Source organism: Podarcis gaigeae, assembly GCF_964106915.1.
Source record: "Podarcis gaigeae genome assembly, chromosome: 3".
Lineage (NCBI taxonomy): Eukaryota > Metazoa > Chordata > Lepidosauria > Squamata > Lacertidae > Podarcis > Podarcis gaigeae.
This window is the reverse complement of record NC_139680.1, coordinates 116,112,069-116,131,725: the sequence shown is the minus strand read 5'-3', so window position 1 is coordinate 116,131,725 and position 19,657 is coordinate 116,112,069. Positions and strand designations below refer to the sequence as shown.

General features: G+C 47.8%; 1 protein-coding gene and 1 long non-coding RNA gene across 2 annotated transcripts; both read right to left on the bottom strand.

Annotated features, from left to right (window-relative positions):
- Nucleotides 1–242: 242 nt before the first annotated feature.
- LOC310842301 (uncharacterized protein) lies at nt 243–11,315 on the bottom strand. The gene is made up of 6 exons (XM_083734021.1): nt 11,121–11,315; nt 10,410–10,458; nt 9,743–9,791; nt 7,890–7,991; nt 6,495–6,991; nt 243–4,147 (listed from the first exon to the last, which is right to left on the bottom strand). The coding sequence occupies exons 1-6, from the start codon at nt 11,205–11,207 to the stop codon at nt 393–395; spliced, it is 4,539 nt and encodes a 1,512-aa protein (XP_083590147.1). The 5' UTR covers nt 11,208–11,315; the 3' UTR covers nt 243–392.
- Nucleotides 11,316–13,969: 2,654 nt separating this feature from the next.
- LOC310840268 lies at nt 13,970–15,963 on the bottom strand. The gene is made up of 2 exons (XR_014561887.1): nt 15,843–15,963; nt 13,970–14,236 (listed from the first exon to the last, which is right to left on the bottom strand). It is a non-coding gene; the product is annotated as an uncharacterized lncRNA (long non-coding RNA).
- Nucleotides 15,964–19,657: the final 3,694 nt, after the last annotated feature.

The following is a 19,657-nucleotide window of genomic DNA, read 5'->3' as shown; positions in this document are numbered from 1 at the left end:
GAATTAAGTACTTAACCCGAGGTACCACTGTATGACTGAAGATAACATACAAAAGTGTATTAGAAGGAAATACTAAAATAAAGCATGTATTGGGCAAAATTGCAGAGAGAAAAAAACACAATTAAAGTTTGACGAATTTTCACGTGCAAATGTCAAGAGCTGAACTTAAGGTAGGACAAACGAGAAACCAAAAACGGACAGATTCACTCATCCCTACTTGTAAGACATACCTTTCCAGAGCCTCAAATGCAACATATTTATTTTATAAATATGAACATGCTGCCCCCTTGTGATATAAGTATTCCTTGATCTGCACCAGGGAGGTTGGCCCTATGAGTCATTTAAGGTGCTCCAGCAAAGCATTAGCAGGTTGGGAGAAAAGGAACAGCTGCTCATTTACTGGCGAGGAACCACACTTTCTTAGTGGGTGCCCTTTTGGGAAGGGGACACCCTGCTTTCCTGGTGGTCCCAGGAGACTCCTTCTTGGGGCGGGCTTTTCCTGTTTCCCCGGTGCTCTTGAAGGATGCCGGAGGGACGACCTGCTTTGCCGGGGCCGTCCCCACATTCACGGGGGGTACTAAAGAGGGTTTTTGGTTGACAACGAGCCCTGATTTCTGGGGGGCCCCAAAGGCTGGTGCGGCGGGATAGGCTGCGAGCTTCCTGGAGGTTGCCCCCTTCTTAGGAGCAGCTCCCAACTGGGAGGAAGGTTGCCTGGAAGGTCTTGGGGGCAGCACAGGAGGAGAACACTTGACGTTTCCTGAGCTGCTAGGCTTCACGCGGCAGATGGGGGGAGCCTGCCCCAGAGGGGCGGCTGCTGCGGTTGCTGCTTGGGTAGCCAGAAAACCCAACGCTTTGGGGTTTGCTGAAGTGGCTCGTGTAGAGCGCTTCCGGGAAGAATCCTTGACTGGCGGAGTCCCCAGTCTTCTACGAGCGCCAGCTGTAGCCCGCTTTTCGGGAGGCTGGACCAGTTTCTCCTTGTTTCCTCGAATGCGGGTCCAGGCCTGCTTGATGACATGCAGCATCCTTTTCACAGGGTTCCTCGAGGGCTTCTCTGCCGTGGGTACTTCCTTCGGGCCCCTGCCCGGATGGTGTCCTGCTTGCGGAGGCCCCTGCTGGAGTTGGCGCTCCAAGCCGGGTGGTGGGAGGCACTTGCCCTTGCCCGCCAGCTTCTTGCCAAGGCTCACCTGGACCGAGGAGGAGGTGGCCTCAATTTGGGTCCCCATTTGCAGATGCTGCACCATCACTCTAGAAAGCTTGTAAGGGGCCCTGGGGCCCGGGTTGGCTGGGATGCCCTCTTTGATGCTGCCGCTGCCGCCGCCGCCGCCACATCGCTCTGGGGGCTGCTCCTGCACCTTTCCCTCCTCTGCCGTCTCCGGCAGGCCCCACTTCCGGGCGTGGATCTTGTTGATCTTCAGGTGGAAGTCCAGGCCCATCAGCACATTCCCGTTGCGCACCGTCAGCCGCGGGAAGATGTGCAGGAGCGGGTCCTGCTGAGTTCGGGGGTGAGGGCACATGGCGCTGCAGCTCCCGCACTGCCGGCACACGGGGTACTCTGCCCGCAGCTCCCCGTGGCCCATCTCTAGGCCTTGCGCCAGGCTGAGCCGCAGGTCCTCCACTGTCTGCTCCACACTCAGGGAGGCAAGGATGGAGCGGCTTAGCTGCTGGCGGGAGGGCAGCTCAGGGAGTGCCTGGGCGCTTGGGGACAGCTTGGCCACAGTTGTCCCACCGCTGTTGCCTTGAAACGGCAGCACTGCTTTTGGAGCTGCCCCTTGGCTCGTGGGCAGCGGGCTGGCCAGTAACTTGGTAGCTGGTCCGAATTCCCTCCCCTCCCTAGCGTCAGGCTTCAGCGTGGTTCGGGTTGTGCTTCCACTCTCCTCGGAAATGGAGGGCGTCGCATAGGGGACCTCCTCTCTTGAAATCCGCGGGGCAGGTCTCTGTGAGGAGGACTTGGTTAGCTCTAATGTCCTGCGGCCCTTCTCAGAGGACAAGAGTGGCTTTGCCACAGGTGGTCCTCCTTCCCCATTTTGTTGCAAAGCACCTTGGCATTCGTGTCCAGGATCTGTGGCAATCAGCACCTGCCCAGGAGCACTGGCCTTTGCTATAGCAGAAGGTTCCTTGGGGAGGTTCTCCTCCAAACTCACTGTGGGGCCCATCAATTGGGGTGGATCTTCACAGGACATGTCCTTTCTCCTGTCCATGTCATCCAGGGTGTTTTCTCCTCCTGCTTGGCAGCTTCCTACTTCCCAAGGACTCTCTGCTGAGTCCATCACATGGAAAGGGGCACCCTTGCTTTGGTTCTCCAGGATGCCGCCATGGCTGCTGAGTCTGTTATCTATGGGGTTGTGAGGTTCACCCCCAGCTGCAAGGCTCTTTCTTACATGGTCCATAGGAGTGTCAGTCCTTGCAGAGCAGGGACTGTCTTCTGCCTTTTGAACAAGACTCTTTCTCTCTCTGCCTCTGCCTGCACCGCTTTCTAGTGTGTGTTGGACAGAACTGGAGAAAGGGAGGGGTGGCGGTTGGTGGCGCTCCATTGAGGTGTGGGGTGTGAATTCTTGCATGGGGGCCTCCATTTGCTCTGACAGCTGGATTTCCTTCTTGGAGGAAAAGTGAGGTGCAGGTTGTGGACCTTCCTCTATCGAGGGTTGGGGTGCAGATTCTTGCATGGGGGCCTTCATTTTTTCTGACAACTCAATTTCCTTCTCGGAAGAAAAACGGGGTGCCCTTGAGGCCTGAGGTGCAGATTCCTGTGCGGGGACCATCATTTTCTCCGCCCGCCTGATTTCTAACCGTTGCAAGGCATCTTGTCTTGGGTGCAAAGGGAGCGTGACTCCAAGTGCCAGCTGGGCATTGCCAGGCTTTGCTATGGGCACAGGTTCCTTGGGAGAGATTCCGTGGTCTTTTAGATGGGATGCACCTTGGTGTGAAATGGCCTTCACCTTCCTGATGCTCTTGGAGGGCTGCCTCTGACTCTCTGTCCCAGTTTGACAGCTTTGGGCTTCCTTACTTTCAAGGCTCTCAGCTCGACCCATCATGCCTGAAGCCTTCACTTTCTTCTCTGGGGCACCAAGGATCCCTTGACTCCTTTGGCTGGTCAGATGGCTGCTCCTGGGGCGCCTAGATCTACCTCTGCTTACAAACCTGCTCCTTAGAGAACTCTCTGAAAAGCCTGGTCTTGTGGGAGGCAGGGTGACCCTTTTCACCACCCTGAACTCATTTTCACCCTCTGCTCTTTTCTTGGGTGCCACCTGGACAGCGCTGTCCTTTTGGGAGGATGTAAAGGGAATGGGCTGGGGGAAACACCCCCTCACAGTTTGGGATGCAAGCCCCCTTGAGGGGGCCCTGGATGGCTCAGACAGCTCTTCCTCCTCTTCTTCCTCTTCCTCCTCTTCCTCCTCCTCCTCAACCCTCTGTGGGGGGCTACAGGAGTGTGCAGGTGATGGGGAGAGGGTGATCTGGCACGTCAGGGAGTGAGTCAAAGGAGTGGGCTCTCCCCAGAGATTGTGCATCTGTTTCTTCTTCATGTTGAACTCCAAGTGCTGAGCGGTATCTGGGCTGATGGCTGTGCAGAGACCACGGGGAGCTTGGTGGGCCTTGTGGGAATGAGGTTTGGGCAAGGCAGGCCTCTCCTTCCAAGATGTTCCTCCCCTTAACATTATTGCCTCCAGAAGCTGGGCCCTGGTTTTCACACTAGTTGGATTGATGCTCATGGGCCCAGACTGCCTGCTTATCTCCTTCTCAGCACTCTGTGGGGGGCTTGAGGAGCGGGCCGGGGAAGGGGAGTGGGGAGCCTGGCATGTCAGTTTGGCCAGGGACTTAGTCAAGAGGGTGGGCTCCCCCCAGAGCTCTGGGATCTGCTTCTTCTTCACATTGAAGTCCAAGCGTTGGGTGGCATCCGACCCAAGTGCTGTGCAGGATCTACGATGACGAAGCTGCCCCCTTTGGGAAGGGTGTTTGGGCAAGGCAGGTCTCTCCTCCCAGGAAACTGCTCCCTCCGACATCATCTCCTCCAAAAGCTGGGCCGTGGCTTTCACATGAGCTGGTTTGGTGTTCCCTGAAGGTGAGAGCCTGTCCCGGATGCCGTCAGATATGGGCAGAGTCAAAGGTTGACCAGAAGGCACTCGGGAAGTTTGGGGGTTGCAGTTTGGACCTGAGAGAGAGGAGAGAGAGAAGCGGAAGTACTCAGAAATGGACCGGTTCTTTCTCCAGAATGTCACAACATCTCAGGTAGATTGTCAAGGTGAGGATTCAGGGACCAGGGTAATCCTGACCTGCTATAGCAGCCTTTCTCAACCTGTGGGTCCCCAGGTGTTGTTGAACTACAACTCCCATCACCCCTAGCTAGCAAGGCCAGAGCTCAGGGATGATGGGAGTTGTAGCCCAACAACATCTGGGGACCCACAGGTTGAGAACCGCTCTGTTATAATAATAATAGTAATAATAGTAATAGTAATAGTAATAATAATAATAATAATAATAATAATAATAATAATAATAATAATTTATTATTTATACCCCACCCATCTGGCTGGGCCTCCCCAGCCACTCTGGGCGGCTTCCATAAAAACCAAAAATACAATAAATATCACATGTTAAACTTCCCTGAACAGGGCTGCCTTAAGATGTCTTCTGAATGTCAGGTAGTTGTTTATCGCTTTGACATCTGCTGGAAGGGCGTTCCACAGGGCGGGCGCCACTACCGAGAAGGCCCTCTGCCTGGTTCCCTGTAGCTTTGCTTCTCGCAATGAGGGAACCGCCAGAAGGCCCTCGGCGCTGGACCTCAGCGTCCGGGCAGAATGATGGGGGTGGAGACGCTCCTTCAGGTATACTGGACCGAGGCCATTTAGGGCTTTAAAGGTCAGCACCAACACTTTGAATTGTGCTCGGAAACATACTGGGAGCCAATGTAGGTCTTTCAAGACCGGTGTTATATGGTCTCGGCGGCCACTCCCAGTCACCAGTTTAGCTGGTGTTAGAGCATTTCAGTAGCAGCTGTTGAGGAGGAAGTAGTTGTTTACCTGACCCCCTGTCACAAGTGTCACCAGGAAGAAGGGAAGGAAGGAGGCAGCAGAGAAGGCAGAGTGATGAAAGCACACCAGCAGGGATGCTGCATTGACTCTGCTGTTGCATTCACACTGCACAAAACTCCTCATTGCGGAGACCCCCCAACCCTGGGCGAAACCTGAGTGGACTGAAAACTCCCAGGTAAGCTCTGCCCACTATTTTGTGGGCACGGCACTCCCTCCCCTTACCCGGCCAACTCTCTCCTGGCAACGCCTCCCCAGCTGGGATTGGGTAACTGGCAGAGATAGGCGGCTACCTCCAGGTGTCCAGCCTGGGCGGGGGGGGGGGGGAAATCCAGGCTGTACTGCCGGCAGCCTCATGGGATGGGGGGGGGGCTGTGCACAACCATGCAAAAGGCGCCCCCCATTTGATGTGGGGAGCGGTCATTGTCTCACATCTCTTCCTCCTGGTTGGTTGCAGTGACACTGGTGATGGGAAGGCTGACAAACCTTGTTGCCTCTCCCCACTGACCCCTATGGAGGAGAACTATGGGGTACCAACCCAAATCTCTCCCCCCCCCCTTGCCCCAAGGTGGGTAATGATTCTGGGGAAAATTGAATTGCAGGGGCAGTGATCTGGGTTTACTGGGTAAGATTTAATTTGGGGTAACACATTTATTTTTGTTGGCTTGTATATGTTTTTTTTTGGGGGGGGTAATGAATGGAGACAATGGAAAGCAAATAGAACTGATTTGGAGTAGTATCTGTGGGGAAACAACATATTTACAATCAGAATGCACCTTTTACATTGCTTTGAGTTGCTTCATGGGAAGTGATTCACAAATGGAGATGAATAAATAACTTGGCATGTGCAAATTTGTCTCTATGGTCATCACTCGCTGTGCCCCAAATGAGCAGTTTCAGAAAATAACGTTGTTTGATGTTTAATTTAAACTTTCATATTTGTATGGGTTTTGAATTGTGCAATTGCTTTGAGACATTTTATGTAGTGAGCAACGAACAAGTGCAATTGCCACCACCACCAACAGCAGCAACTTGTGACTCAAGCCAGAGGGTTCTGGGTTCAAGTCTCACTCCTTTGGGAAACAGTTTTCTCTTAGGATGACGGAGGGAGGGAGAGAGCTTACAACATGGCTTGTTCCCCTGTCCAGGAATGTTCCATGTGTGTAGAAGGCAGAAATGCTTGGAAGATCTAGTGGTACCTCAGGTTACAGATGCTTCAGGTTACATGTTTGTGCACCATGCCGAACCCGGAAGTACCGGAACGGGTTATTTCCAGGTTTTGGTGCTCGCGCATGTGCAAAAATGCTAAATCGTGTTTTGCGCATGCGCAGAAGTGCCAAATTGCAACCCATGCATGCACAGACACGGCACTGAGGGTTGCGAACGTGCCTCCCACACGGATCACGTTCGCAACCCGAGGTTCCACTGTATTTAGTGAAAATGGGGGTGAGAATGGGGCCTGTTACTCACAGCTTGAGGGCCTAGGCACAACAGCGAACATTTCCCAGGAGCTGGTGCGCTGAACTTCTTCCTGATCGCTCAGAGGCTGATATCTCTCCCACTTGCTCAAAGCTTCCTCTCTGCTCCTTCTGCTGGAGATGCTATCAAAGTCAGTTTCGCTGGTGACTTCAGATGCTTGCTGGAGGTTTGGTGCACCAGGGATCAGTTTGTTCAGGGACTCCCAGTTGGGCGTGGGCTCCCCCCACAACTCCTGAAGCACCTTCTGGCAGATGTTGAACTGAACAGGCTGGTGGGATGTGGGGTCTCTGTGGAGTTCCTCGAGGCCAGCTCCACAGGGTCTGTGAAGCAGTGGTGAGTACCGGCCATCTTCCTCTGGGGCGGATGGTGAGGAGGTGAGGGGCATGTCTGGGAGGCTTATTACATCATCGCTTGATGAGGACAAAGACCAATTGCTGCTGATGGATGTGAGGGAGCCCAAGGAGGTGCTGGAGAGACTAGACAGGACTCTAATGGGCAGAAACACACACAAACCGATATGAGAATTATGGCTCTGTGGAATACAGTAAATCAGGTATGTGGGGAACCTTTGGTACACCAGATGTTGATGAACTACAAGTCCCATAATCATTGGCCATTCGCCATGCTTGCTGGAGTGATGGGATGTGTAGTTTGGCAATTGGAGGGCTACATTTTCCTCACCTCTGCAGTAAATAAAAGGGAGAGAAGCAACTCCTTCTGGGTGTTGCTTTGCAAGTACTCCAACTAAAGAATGTGTACAAAAATGCATATATTAAGGAGAAGTTGTGTGTGATGATGCACATAATAGTGGAAAATAACATTGCAGAAATGCATTATATCAGGCGAAATTGCTTGCAGAAATGTGTACGTTAGCCAAAAGCACAAAGAACAATGTGTATTTTAGAAACGTATTTATTAGAAATATCAAGTATTTGGATAGCTGTCACATGGAAGGTGGAGCATGATTTAAACTTCAAAGAAGGAGATTCCCACTAAACACTAAGAAGACCAATCCGATGGCAAGAGGTGTTTGACAGTGGAGAAGACTCAGAAGGTGATGGACTCTCCTTCATTGGAGGTTTTTAAGCAGAGGTTGGATGATCATCAGCCAGGGATCCTTTAGCTATAATTTCTGCATTGCAGTGGGTTTGACTAGATGACCCTTGAGGCCCCTTTAGAGTGCTATGACTAGCATGCTTTGGTTTGCCTATTGGTTGAGGAGTTGCAAATTAGGCAAGGTCACATTAAAATCAGCAATTTCGCCTCCTTTCCTAATTCCTAGTTGGAAGTTTGAGCCATGGATCTCCCCACATCATACCTATTTTGCACCCCAGACCCTGTTGCTCTCCCTCTCTCTCCCTCCTTCTCCACTGTCCACTGACTTACGAGTCCAGATCCATCTCCAGCTCCTTCGGTTGGGGTGGGATGTTCACCTCTGTAGAGCTCAGTCTGCACTCCAAGGTCAGGATCTCAGTTGGCTCTGGAAGCCTGGTGGGAAGGAGACAGGCTGGCTAAGGATTCTTTGGAAGTTCTACCTGGTAGCCAGTTCAGCTGTCAAAACCTGATGGGAACTGAGCATGGCCAGGCTGGAATGCCAGGACCCCAGAAACAGATTGGACTTCCTTTTAATTTGGTGTTAATGCAAGATCATAAGAAGAGCCTTGAAGGATCAGGCCAGTAGCCCATTTAATCCAGCATCCTCACAGCAGCCAACCAGGTGCCTGTAGGAAGTCCACCAGAAGGACCTGAGTACAAGAGCACTCTCCCCTCCTGTGGTTTCCAGCAACTGATGTTCAGAAGCTTGTTGTCTCTGGCAGTGAAGTTAGAACATGCCCATCAGGTCAGTAGCCATTGAGATGATAATGAAGCTTCCTTGCACAGCACACAAGGGCATGAAGGCTAACCATGGGGTGGATCAAAGGACAATGTGTTCTCGTCAGTATCCTATAGGGCAGTGGTGCTCAACTTGTGGGTCCCCAGATGTTGTTAGACTACAACTCCCATCATCCCTGACCACTGGTCATGTTGGCTAGGAATGATGGGAATTGTAGTCTGACAACATCTGGGGACCCACAGGTTGAGAACCACTGCTATAGGGCAAGGACAGTCAGAAGGGAGCTTTCTGGGTGATTTGCAGTAGATAAAAAAAAAGCATATGCAGGAAATGAACTTCAAATGGAAGTCGGGGTGAATCTTAGAGTAAGTTGCAGGCAGCTATAGGCACATGTGGTGGACATGCCCCAAAGTGACAACTTTTTGAGGATAAGTGTTAAATGAAATAAGTAAAATTGCCCATCAGCATGTCAGGAATAATAATAATAATAATAATAATAATAATAATAATAATAATAATAATAATAATTATTATTTGTACCCTGCCCATCTGGCTGGGTTTCCCCAGCCACTCTGGGCGGCTTCCACCGAGACCAAAAATACACTAAAATGTCACACATTAAAACTTCCCTGAACAGGGCTGCTAGGAAGTCTCCAGAGCTTGTGCTACTAAATTTATACAGTGGTACCTCGGGTTACATACGCTTCAGGTTACATATGCTTCAGGTTACAGACTCTGCTAACCCAGAAATATTACTTCGGGTTAAGAACTTTGCTTCAGGATGAGAACAGAAATCGTGCAGTGGCGGCACAGCAGCAGCAGGAGGCCCCATTAGCTAAAGTGGTGCTTCAGGTTAAGAACAGTTTCAGGTTAATCCAAGGAACCACTGTATTTAAATGAGAAGCTGGACTGGATTTCTCCTAGCATGGTTATAGTCACATTCTGGAAGGATTTAAATGCTGTAAATTTGAGTGCTTGGCACATCGTCCTTGCAAAAAAGTTGATTCACAAATTAAGACTGACAAGAGGAACAAAGTACAAATATATATTTGTGGAAGAACGGCAGTGCTTCATTTCATGTACAAATTCTCCAGGAAACCCAAAGACCAGCTTCAAAGGTTTATACTAACTTGTGGATTGCTTAATCGGAATGTGTTTTACAGATGTATAATGTTATAAGTTGTGTATTTACAGAAATACAGGTTTTCATAATGTATTTTGGAGAGTCTCCGGAGAAATAAGTAAATAAAAATTAAATACAGAAAGGAAATTGTTTAACAGCTACAGGACATTCGCCTCTCCTCCAAATATGGTGGGTCATGGGATAACGGTTTGGGGCAGCAAGGAGGGTGCTACTGGTTCTGTCAGAGGGCAGCGGAGGAAAGGGAAACTGGCTACCACTTACTTCTTTGAGCTGCTCGCTTTGCTTTCTTTCTGAAAGAATCCGTTGCAGGCTGAAAGCAAGAGACAGAGAGGCTTGTGAAGGCCAACAATCCAAGTCTACCTTCCATAGCTGTCAACCGTCCCTTATTTGGCGGGAAAGTCCCTTATCCCAGCGCCGTGTCCCACTGCTGTCCCTTATTGATGATGTCCCTTAAATTTCCCAGGTTTCAAAGGAAGCAGCTCCTCTCCCTCCCTCCCTGCCGGCCAGGGAGGAGGGAGGCTCCAACTGTGTTGCTTGGCTGAGTTGCTCACCCAATAAGGAGTCTAAGAACAACTGGGGGTGGAGCTTGCATGCTTTGTGCCAATCAAGCCGGCCATGTTTCCTGGGGACTCGCCTTTGCTCAGCGTTTCCCAGCGGAGAGGTAACGGTGGTTTTCCTTGCTGCATCCCCTTTGCTGGGTTGCTGCGCTGTGGGAACCACCGCTTGAGGCTTCGTTTGGCTGCTGGCTGGGCTTTCTGCCTTTGGCTTGGAGGGTCTTAGAAGTTGAACATACTGGTGCCTGGAAAATCCCTTCTTTTGTCTGCTGATCCTTTATTTTTGAGGCTGCTAGTCCCTTATTTTCAAATCTGTAAGTTGACAGCTATGCTACCTTCCCCAAAGAGACTAAAGGAATAGACTGACTGCTCACCAATCCATGTCTCATGAAGCTTTAGCCACCTGGTCCTGGGGCTACAAGCCTGTTGCACAAGAGGTAAAAAGGAGACAGCATTGGCTAGGTGAAGGGACAAAGCTTAAGTAAGTTGTAGCCTTTTCTGTACATCTGAGATCTCACCCAGTGCCACAGGCCCCACCCCTGATATTCTAAGCCACACCCTTTAGCTCCCAGACTCCACCCCCTGCATGTCCCACACAAGCCCTCAGTAAACCTTGTCAATGGAGGCAGCTCAGTGACACAAAGTGTCTTCTGTCAGCATTGGTCGTGAACCTATGTGGACGGGGATAGCATGGTTTCTGTTGTGTATGCTCTAGTAACCTACAAGTTAGACGATTGTAATGTGTTGTACGCAGGACTTCCCTTGACGATGGTTTAAAAATAGCAACCAAGAGTAGATTGCTTACTGGGACAAGGAGCCATGGGCATGTAATGCCAGTTCTGGGCTTGCTGCCCTTGCTGCCCATTCATTTCTCTACAGCAGAGGTTCTCAACATGTGGGTCCCCAGATATTGTTGGACTACAACTCCCATCATCCCCGAGCTCTGGCCTTGCTAGCTAGGGGTGATGGGAGTTGTAGTTCAAGAACATCTGGGGACCTACAGGTTGAGAAAGGCTGCTCTACAGGGACCCTGAAGTTAGGCTGGAAGGCTCCTCTGTGATCCTCCGCTGAGGAGAGTCTCTTACCCACAAGGCTGCAGCCACCCAGAAGACCCAGAAAGTGATGAAGATCAAGAGCTGTATCAGCTCGAAGGCCCAGTGACACCAGCTCATTTCTGGCGGGAAGAAAAAACTGCCTGTTGATCTGGAGAGCAAGAGTACTTCCTGGGCCCAGCCAGGTGTCCCCTTCTTGTAGTCACGCCCACATCACAAAGGCCCACCAGCTCCTTGGACCAGAGTGGTGGTGATGACGGGTGCTCTGTGAACACTGGCCAGACATCACAATGAGCCTGGAGCAGCCTCCTGCCTGCTCTGAGCAAGGGAACTTGTGGGGCAGCAACACAGGGCTGGCCCTATCCTTGGGCAGAGGGAGGCACCTTCCTTGGGCAGCACAGAATCATAGAACTCTAGAGTCGGAAAGGACCACGAGAGTCATCAAGTTCAACCCCCTGCAATGCAGGAATCTCAGCTAAAGCATCCCTGGCAGATGGCCTTCCAACCTCTGCTTAAAAACATCCAAGAAAGGAGAGTCTACCACCATCCAAGGGAGAATATTAAGTAGTGGGTGGGCATAGCAGACGACACAGAGATTTCTCCAAGTAGTTCTTTATAAGTAAGCTGGAACTGAACTGAACTGAACAGCTCAGCTGGCTTGCTTTTATAGGCAGCCGGCTGTCAACATTGTAACAACAACAACCCAGGGTTCCCCGCCTAAATTAACTGACGTGGACCTGAGTGAAAACTATACAGTGGTACCTTGGGTTAAGTATTTAATTCATTCCGGAGGTCCATTCTTAACCTAAAACTGTTCTTAACCGGAAGCACCACTTTAGCTAATGGGGGCCTCCTGCTGCTGCTGCGCCACCTGAGCACGATTTCTGTTCTCATCCTGAAGCAAAGTTCTTAACCCGAGGTACTATTTCTGGGTTAGAGGAGTCTGTAACCTGAAGCATATGTAACCTGAAGCGTATGTAACCCGAGGTACCACTGTATACATAATACCCCTGGTGGCCAGGGTGAGACCGTTGCACTGTCGAACAGCTCTTGCTATCAGAACGTTTTTCTGTATGTTTAGTCAGAATGTTCTTTCTTCTAATTTGAAGCCATTGGTTACCCTCCAGAACAGGAGAAAACAAGCTTGTTCCCTCTTCCATGTGACTGCCCTTGAGATATTTGAAGATGGCTATTGTATCTCCCCTCAGTTTCCTCTTTTCCAGGCTAAACATATCCAGATCCTTCAACTGTTCCTCATAAGGCTTGGTTTATCTGCTCAGATGCTGGGGGTTGCTGGGCAGCGCCTTACTTTTGTTGTTGTTAAAGATTTTCAAGATAAGAATACACAGTGCCAATGAGGTGTTGGAGAACAGGGCATGTTTCACCCCCCTTAAGTTAGCTTGCCCCCCACCCCCTGCCTGCACTGAAGTAAGATGGGGTGAGCTCCCATTGCTCTGTCCCAGCTCCTGCCAACCTAGCAGTTTGAAAGCATACCAGTGGAAGTAGATAAATAGGTACCACTGTGGCAGGAAGGTGAACGGCATTTCTGTGCGCTCTGGCAGTCGTCATGGTCCTCCATGTGCCAGTAGCAGTTTAGTCCTGCTGGCCGCATGACAATGTGGACAAATGCTGGCTCCCTTGGTCTGAAAAGCGAGGTGAGCACCACACCCCATAGTTGCCTTTGACTAGACTTAACCGTCCAGGGGACTTTTACTTGACTTTGACTAAAGGGAACAATGTAAGGAAATGAGAAGAGCCTGGCTGCTGGAGGAATGTGGACAGTGTTCTTCCACACACACGGAAGTCCAAAATGACCCAGGATCTCCCCCAATAACAACCAATTTTACCAGGCATAAGATCAGTTCTCCACATTCCCACATCAGGTGTTTTTTTAAGTGCTCACATTGATTCGTTTTAGAGCAAATTTCTCCCAATAATATTTATTACTTTTCCAACAATTTAAACATTACAGACATTACAAAACAAAATAGACAATACAATACAAAAACACCACACAACACTAACATATTAAACTAACACAACAAAATAAAAACAATTTACCACACATCATACAATTTCATCATCCTATCCTTCATTCACTTATTTCAACGACCTCCTCACACCTCCCTTTTTGTATTCCACTTCTGTTACTTGTTTCAGCAATTCCTTTCCATCTTCCTCTGTTTTCTATCCTATAATTATCTTAACATATTCTAACCTTATTTTTTCTTTTAATACTCTAATAATCTATTTATATTTAATTCCTTATAACATTTCTACTAAAGCCATATAACTTCATTCCCACATTTTTTTAACATTCATTAATTTTACAATATTTCTGTAAATAGTCTTTAAACTAAATTTCTCCCATTATAAACAGTTTTGCCAAGATACACTTTTTTGGGTGGCTGGCTCCTCCCAGTATAATGTCATCTTCATTCATCTATGCAGTTGTACTCACACTTTACCATGCATATGTCTTTTTTTTTTTTTGGTACACATTATTTGGCTGTGGAAATTGCATTGCAAAATTCAGAGAAGTGCAAATTTCAAAGGACGGCTGTGTTTTGGTTCCTTTATAGATTTAGAAAGTATGAATTGGATAAGTTTCCTTTTAAATTCTGAACTGAAATTCTCCTCCACCCCCACTGCAGGGTCACAATATATCTAAAAAACAAACCATACTAGGGTATGTCTTGACAAACAAAATGGGGACTAGAGTGTTCAACTGGGTTCTGCAAGAGCAGGGTTCAAATTTTCACTTGGCCATAAAGCTCACTGGGTGAGCTCGGATCAGTCACTCACTCTCAGCCTAACCTACCTCACAGGGCTGTTGTACAGATGAGAACTATCTAATAGCACCAAAGAGAAAACTGGACTGGTTGCATATTGAATAACATTTATTGAGTCATTGGCAGGGATTCTTCTTCTTGACAACGGAAGAAGGTCCTTGCAGCTGATCCGGGCTCCTCACACGCCTCTTCCTGCAAACGGAGTGCAGCACTTGTTCATCGTTTTGTTCGGACAGTTGTTGTTGTTGAACACAAGGCCCGAGGGACATCGGAACTGAACATCAAGGCAGTATCCTCGGCCTTCGTTGCAGATAACGACTTGCGCCAAATTCTTCACTACTTCCCCCTGTCTGTGCGCTGTGTACAAAGAGTTGGTGATGGAGAGGCCTTTAGGATTCAGTTATCGTCATGAAAATATACAAAATAGGGCTGCTGATTTTCTCTTTTGAATGTTTTAAAGAGTTGCTTTTATCTTTTTATCTTTATCTTTTATTCTTTTATTCTCCTGGTAAACCACTTGAAGGTTCTCCCCCACGTCAAGTGGTGAATAAATATTATGAAATAAACAATAAACATAGAAATTACTAGCTACAGGTAAGTAGCCGTGTTGGTCTGCCATAGTCACAACAACAAAAATCCTTCCAGTAGCACCTTAGAGACCAACTAAGTTTGTTATTGGTATGAGCTTTTGTGTGCATGCACACGTCTTCATGTACATGAAAGCTCATGTATGCACACAAAAGCTTATACCAATAACAAACTTCGTTGGTCTCTAAGGTACCACTGGAAGGAATTTTTTAATAGAAATAACTAAATGAAGACCCAGGACATTAAAAGTCCAGCATATTAAAAACAGCATCAATATGCCTGGAATGTATTTATCCGCTAGTCTGATTCATAAAGCGATACATCGCTTTCCCCTTCAGCACAAAACAAGCCCTGTATCTGTATCCCCAGATGAAGATCCATACCTGAGATCAGGAGCTGAGGGTTTTAAAACATGAGCAAACATTCACATTTGTGTGTATGGACGACACATTGGATATCTCTCACTCTTACAACATATTATGTTAACACCACAGTTGGATGGAAGAGTTCAGAAGCAACATCTGCTCATGACTGTCATCTGGCAAAATCTTCCTGTGGATTGGCAGTCATTAGCTCGCAGGGTTGCCATATGTCCTCTTTTTGCAGGACACATCCTCTTTCTCGTGGGTAGAGTTGTCATAGTGATCCATAGTTAAAAGTAGAAGTCGGCAAGTGTGTCCTCTTTTTTTACTCTTCAAAATATGGCAATCCTAGCAGTACCCGACTGACTCCAGCTACAAAAGCTGAGGCTGCTGAAAAGGCCAGAGACCATATTGGCAGAGAGTCCTGGAAGACTTGCCCTCTGCCTTACATACCTTTTCCGCCGGGCCTGGGAGGGCAGGACCTGGACTGACTCCAGCTACAAAAGCTAAGGCTGCTGAGGTATTGTCTGGAGAGGGTTGTTGGGGGTGGCTCTTGCTGTTATTATTATTTTTATAGCTTTATTTTAGATCAAATGATTTATATGGAAATTGTTCAATTTGGTTCTGTACTTTTTGATGTTTTGTTTATTGTTTATGACTACATTAAAACATCAAATAGTATCAGAGACGCATAGAGTTGTATAGCTGGGAGGGACCCCGAGGGTCAAATAAAGCAATCCAGAAAAATCATAGTATACATTCAAAACAATATAATTTAAACTAAAATATTAAAGATTTCAAAACAAAACATTGCAAAAGAGGCCAATATAGAACGCACATGCAATGCATCTAAGTTAACAAAAACACTTAAACATTTCAAAAGTCAACATTATTGAAGGAAGTAAAATGTGAAATGCACATTTAAAGCAGCATAATGAACTAGAGCACAGAATATTGTCATATGCATAGGAATCTGACCGTAAGCATAAGAATAATCAGAGATACTCTCTTACCTGCAATAGTACTGAAGAGAAGAACAACCTGTACAGCTAGACTGAGGTAGGGAAACATCACGGCTGGAGTTTTCTCCGAGTTTTCTCTGACGGCCAGAGGAAAGAGACTCTAAGGCACAGGGAAGGTGACTTTGCATGCAGCTAGGAGGTTCCCTCTATTTATAAAGTTGCAGTGCCCACACAATGTTGAAAGAAAACTATATGTTTCTGCATCGGAGCGGGGAATATTGCAAGCAGGTATTCCTTGCAACTTTGCCTTTCAACATCGGAACAACGAATATCTCCCTCACATCTATTTTCTCCTAAGTATATTTAATTTAGGGATGCGGGTGGCGCTGTGGGTTAAACCACAGAGCCTAGGACTTGCCGATCAGAAGGTCGGTGGTTCGAATCCCCGCGACGGGGTGAGCTCCCGTTGCTTGGTCCCTGCTCCTGCCAACCTAGCAGTTTGAAAGCATGTTAAAGTGCAAGTAGATAAATAGGTACCGCTCTGGCGGGAAGGTAAACAGCATTTCCGTGTGCTGCTTTGGTTCGCCAAAAGCAGCTTAGTCATGCTGGCCACATGACCCGGAAACTGTACGCCGGCTCCCTCGGCCAATAAAGCGAGATGAGTGCCACAACCCCAGAGTCAGTCACGACTGGACCTAATGGTCAGGGGTTCCTTTACCCTTATATTTAATTTATCTGGACACTTTCCTAAGAATTGTCTGTGGGGAAAAACTTTTCTGTGTTTGTTGTGTTCTAGGTGTTGCTGCTTATTTGCACATCGACTAACAGATTTAATAATAATAATAATAATAATAATAATAATAATAATAATAATCTGTTAATCAATGTGCAAATAAGCAACAGCTCCTGGAACTCAATACAGAAAAGTTTTTTCCACAGACAATTCTTAGGAAAGTGTTGGGAAAGATTGAAGGACAGATCCTGAAGATGAGGCTCCAATATTTTGGCCACCTCATGAGAAGAGAAGGCTCCCTGGAAAAGACCCTGATGTTGGGAAAGATGGAGGGCACAAGGAGAAGGGGACAACAGAGGACCAGATGGTTGGACAGTGTTCTCGAAGATACTAACATGAGTTTGACTAAACTGCGGGAGGCAGTAGAAGACAGGAGTGCCTGGCGTGCTCTGGCCCATGGGGTCACAAAAAGTCGGACACGACTAAATGACTAAACAACAACAACAACAATGATAATAATAAATTTTATTTATACCCAGCCCTCCATGGCCGAGACCGGGCTCAGGGCAGCTAACACCAAATATATAATACACTAAAAACACAATCAAACGATTGATTTAAAATACAATTTGAATGACATTTAAAATCAAAATAAAATTAAGTGGGAACCCATGAATCATAACTGTAGGGGTAATGAATTAAAAGTTCACCAGGCCCTGATACCCGTGCTGGTCCCATATGAGCTGATGGAAAGAGCCAAGGAGGCCACTTACATACAGGGTCCCATAGAAAGAAGGGGGTCAGACTGGGCCTGGACCGAAGGCCTGGCAGAACAGCTCCATCTTGCAGGCCCTGTGGAAAGAAGTCAAATCCCGCAGGGCCCTGGTCTCTTGCAATAGAGCATTCCACCCGGCTGTGGCCAGGGCTGGTCGAGCATGTTGTTGTTGTTTAGTCGTTTAGTCGTGTCCGACTCTTCATGACTCCATGGACCAGAGCACGCCAGGCACTCCTGTCTTCCACTTCATTCCACAGTTTGGTCAAACTCATGCTGGTAGCTTTGAGAACACTGTCCAACCATCTCGTCCTCTGTTGTCCCCTTCTCCTTGTGCCCTCCATCTTTCCCAACATCAGGGCCTTTTCCAGGGAGTCTTCTTTTCTCATGAGGTGGCCAAATGCTGCTGTCAATTTCACGATGGCTGGACAGAAAGGAAATGAAAAATCAGTTAGCAGCTTCATCATAATGCAGCTGGACACAATCACTTGCAGTTGGCCTGTTCACAGAATCATAGAATTGGAAGCAGTTGGAAGGGACCGTGAAAGTCATCAAGTTCAACAATGCTGGAATCTCAGCTAAAGCATTCCTAACAGACCATCCAAACTCTGCTTAAAAACTGGCAAGGAAGGAGAGTTCAGCACCTGCCACGGGAGACTGCTCCATTGTTGAACAGTTCTTACTGTCAGAAAGTTCTTCCTGATGTTTAGTTGGAAACCCCCTTCTTATAACTTTAAGAGGTACTCCTCATAGGAATATACGGATGTCTCCTGCTACCATGGTGTAATAATGGTAATGTTTCACAAAGCAAATAAAACTGACCTGTGAAAACTCTACACAGGAATGCCACGAAACCTTCTGAAGATATTATGTACAGTGGTACCTCATGTTAAGAACTTAATTGGTTCTGGAGGTCCGTTCTTAACCTGAAACTGTTCTTAACCTGAGGTACCACTTTAGCTAATGGGGCCTCCCGCTGCCACCGCACAATTTCTGTTCTCATCCTGAAGTAAAGTTCTTCACTATTTCTGGGTTAGCGAAGTCTGTAACCTGAAGCATCTTTAACCTGAAGCATGCGTAACCTGAGGTACCACTGTATTTTCAAATTTTGGCTAAAGGAGTGCATCATTAAGAAAATCAATTTCATTTGCTATTCATTTCACTGCCTGATTAATCATTAAAGAGTTTATCTGGAACGAGGCTATCGAGAAAAGTTGGATTGCGAAAATCTGGCTGGATGAGACAGAGGGCCTGTTTTTATCTCTCTGATTCATAGTAGAGCTGGAAAAGATTCACGAAAGGACCAAAATGAACAAGGTGCTGGTGCAATTCCCTGTGAAGAAAGCTTGCAGCATTGGGTATTTTGGGGGAAAAAATTAGTGTCAAGGGGGCAGTGGTGTAGCATAGGGAGCTCAGGGACAATTGCCCTTGGTGCAAAATTGTTAGGGCTGTGAAATTTCAACACCCGGTGCTGCTTCAAGGCAACTGTGCAATTCAGTCACTGGACTCGGTTGAAAACGGATTTCTCCATGCGAACCAGGAAGTGACCTCTCCAGACAACGGAACGACTCTTCTTTTCTTATCTCTGTGGCTGCAATCTCCTGGGCGATGTGGATGCCATTAAGCAGTTGAATGTGCATGTGTACTCTGTCTTTTTCTCTCTGTCCCAGCCACCCCCTCCACATGGCCCCGGGCACTGGCAACCCACGCTACACCACTGCAAAGGGGGAAATGATAGAGGTGTGTAAGATTATGCATGGTGTGGAGAAAACGGATGAGGGGAAAAAACCTCTCTCATGATATTAGAGCCTATTGAGGTCACCCATGGAAGCTGAATGCTGGGAGACTGACAGACAAAATAAATACATTGGTGACAGACTTGCGTTCGACCGAGCTCGCCTCCGATGATGATTAACAACCTGAGCCTCTGATAAGGCTCCAAACACGTTCCCATTACGCAGAGTATCCAGCACAGGGAAGAGACGAGAAGTTTGAGCTACATGCTAAGAGTTTTATCGGTAAGCTATGCAGACAGAAAAGAAATACACCCTCTCTCTGTGAGAGCAGAGAGAAATTGAAAAACAAAGGAACAGGAAACCAGTAACATCACAACCGTCTCCTGTCTTCCGTGAGACTTCCAATAGCCTGGCATGTAAACAGAGTTCTGTGACTCCAAGAGCACTGCACAGTGGCAACACACAGAAACTAACAAGTGGTACCTCATGTTGCGTAACCTCCAGGTTATGGAAACTTTGGCTTATGGCTGTGGCTGTATACACTTCTGGGCTTCATCGCTCGCTCATGTGCAGAAGCAGTCTGCACACCATGTGCATGTGCAGAAGCCTTCTACCACGCTGTGCA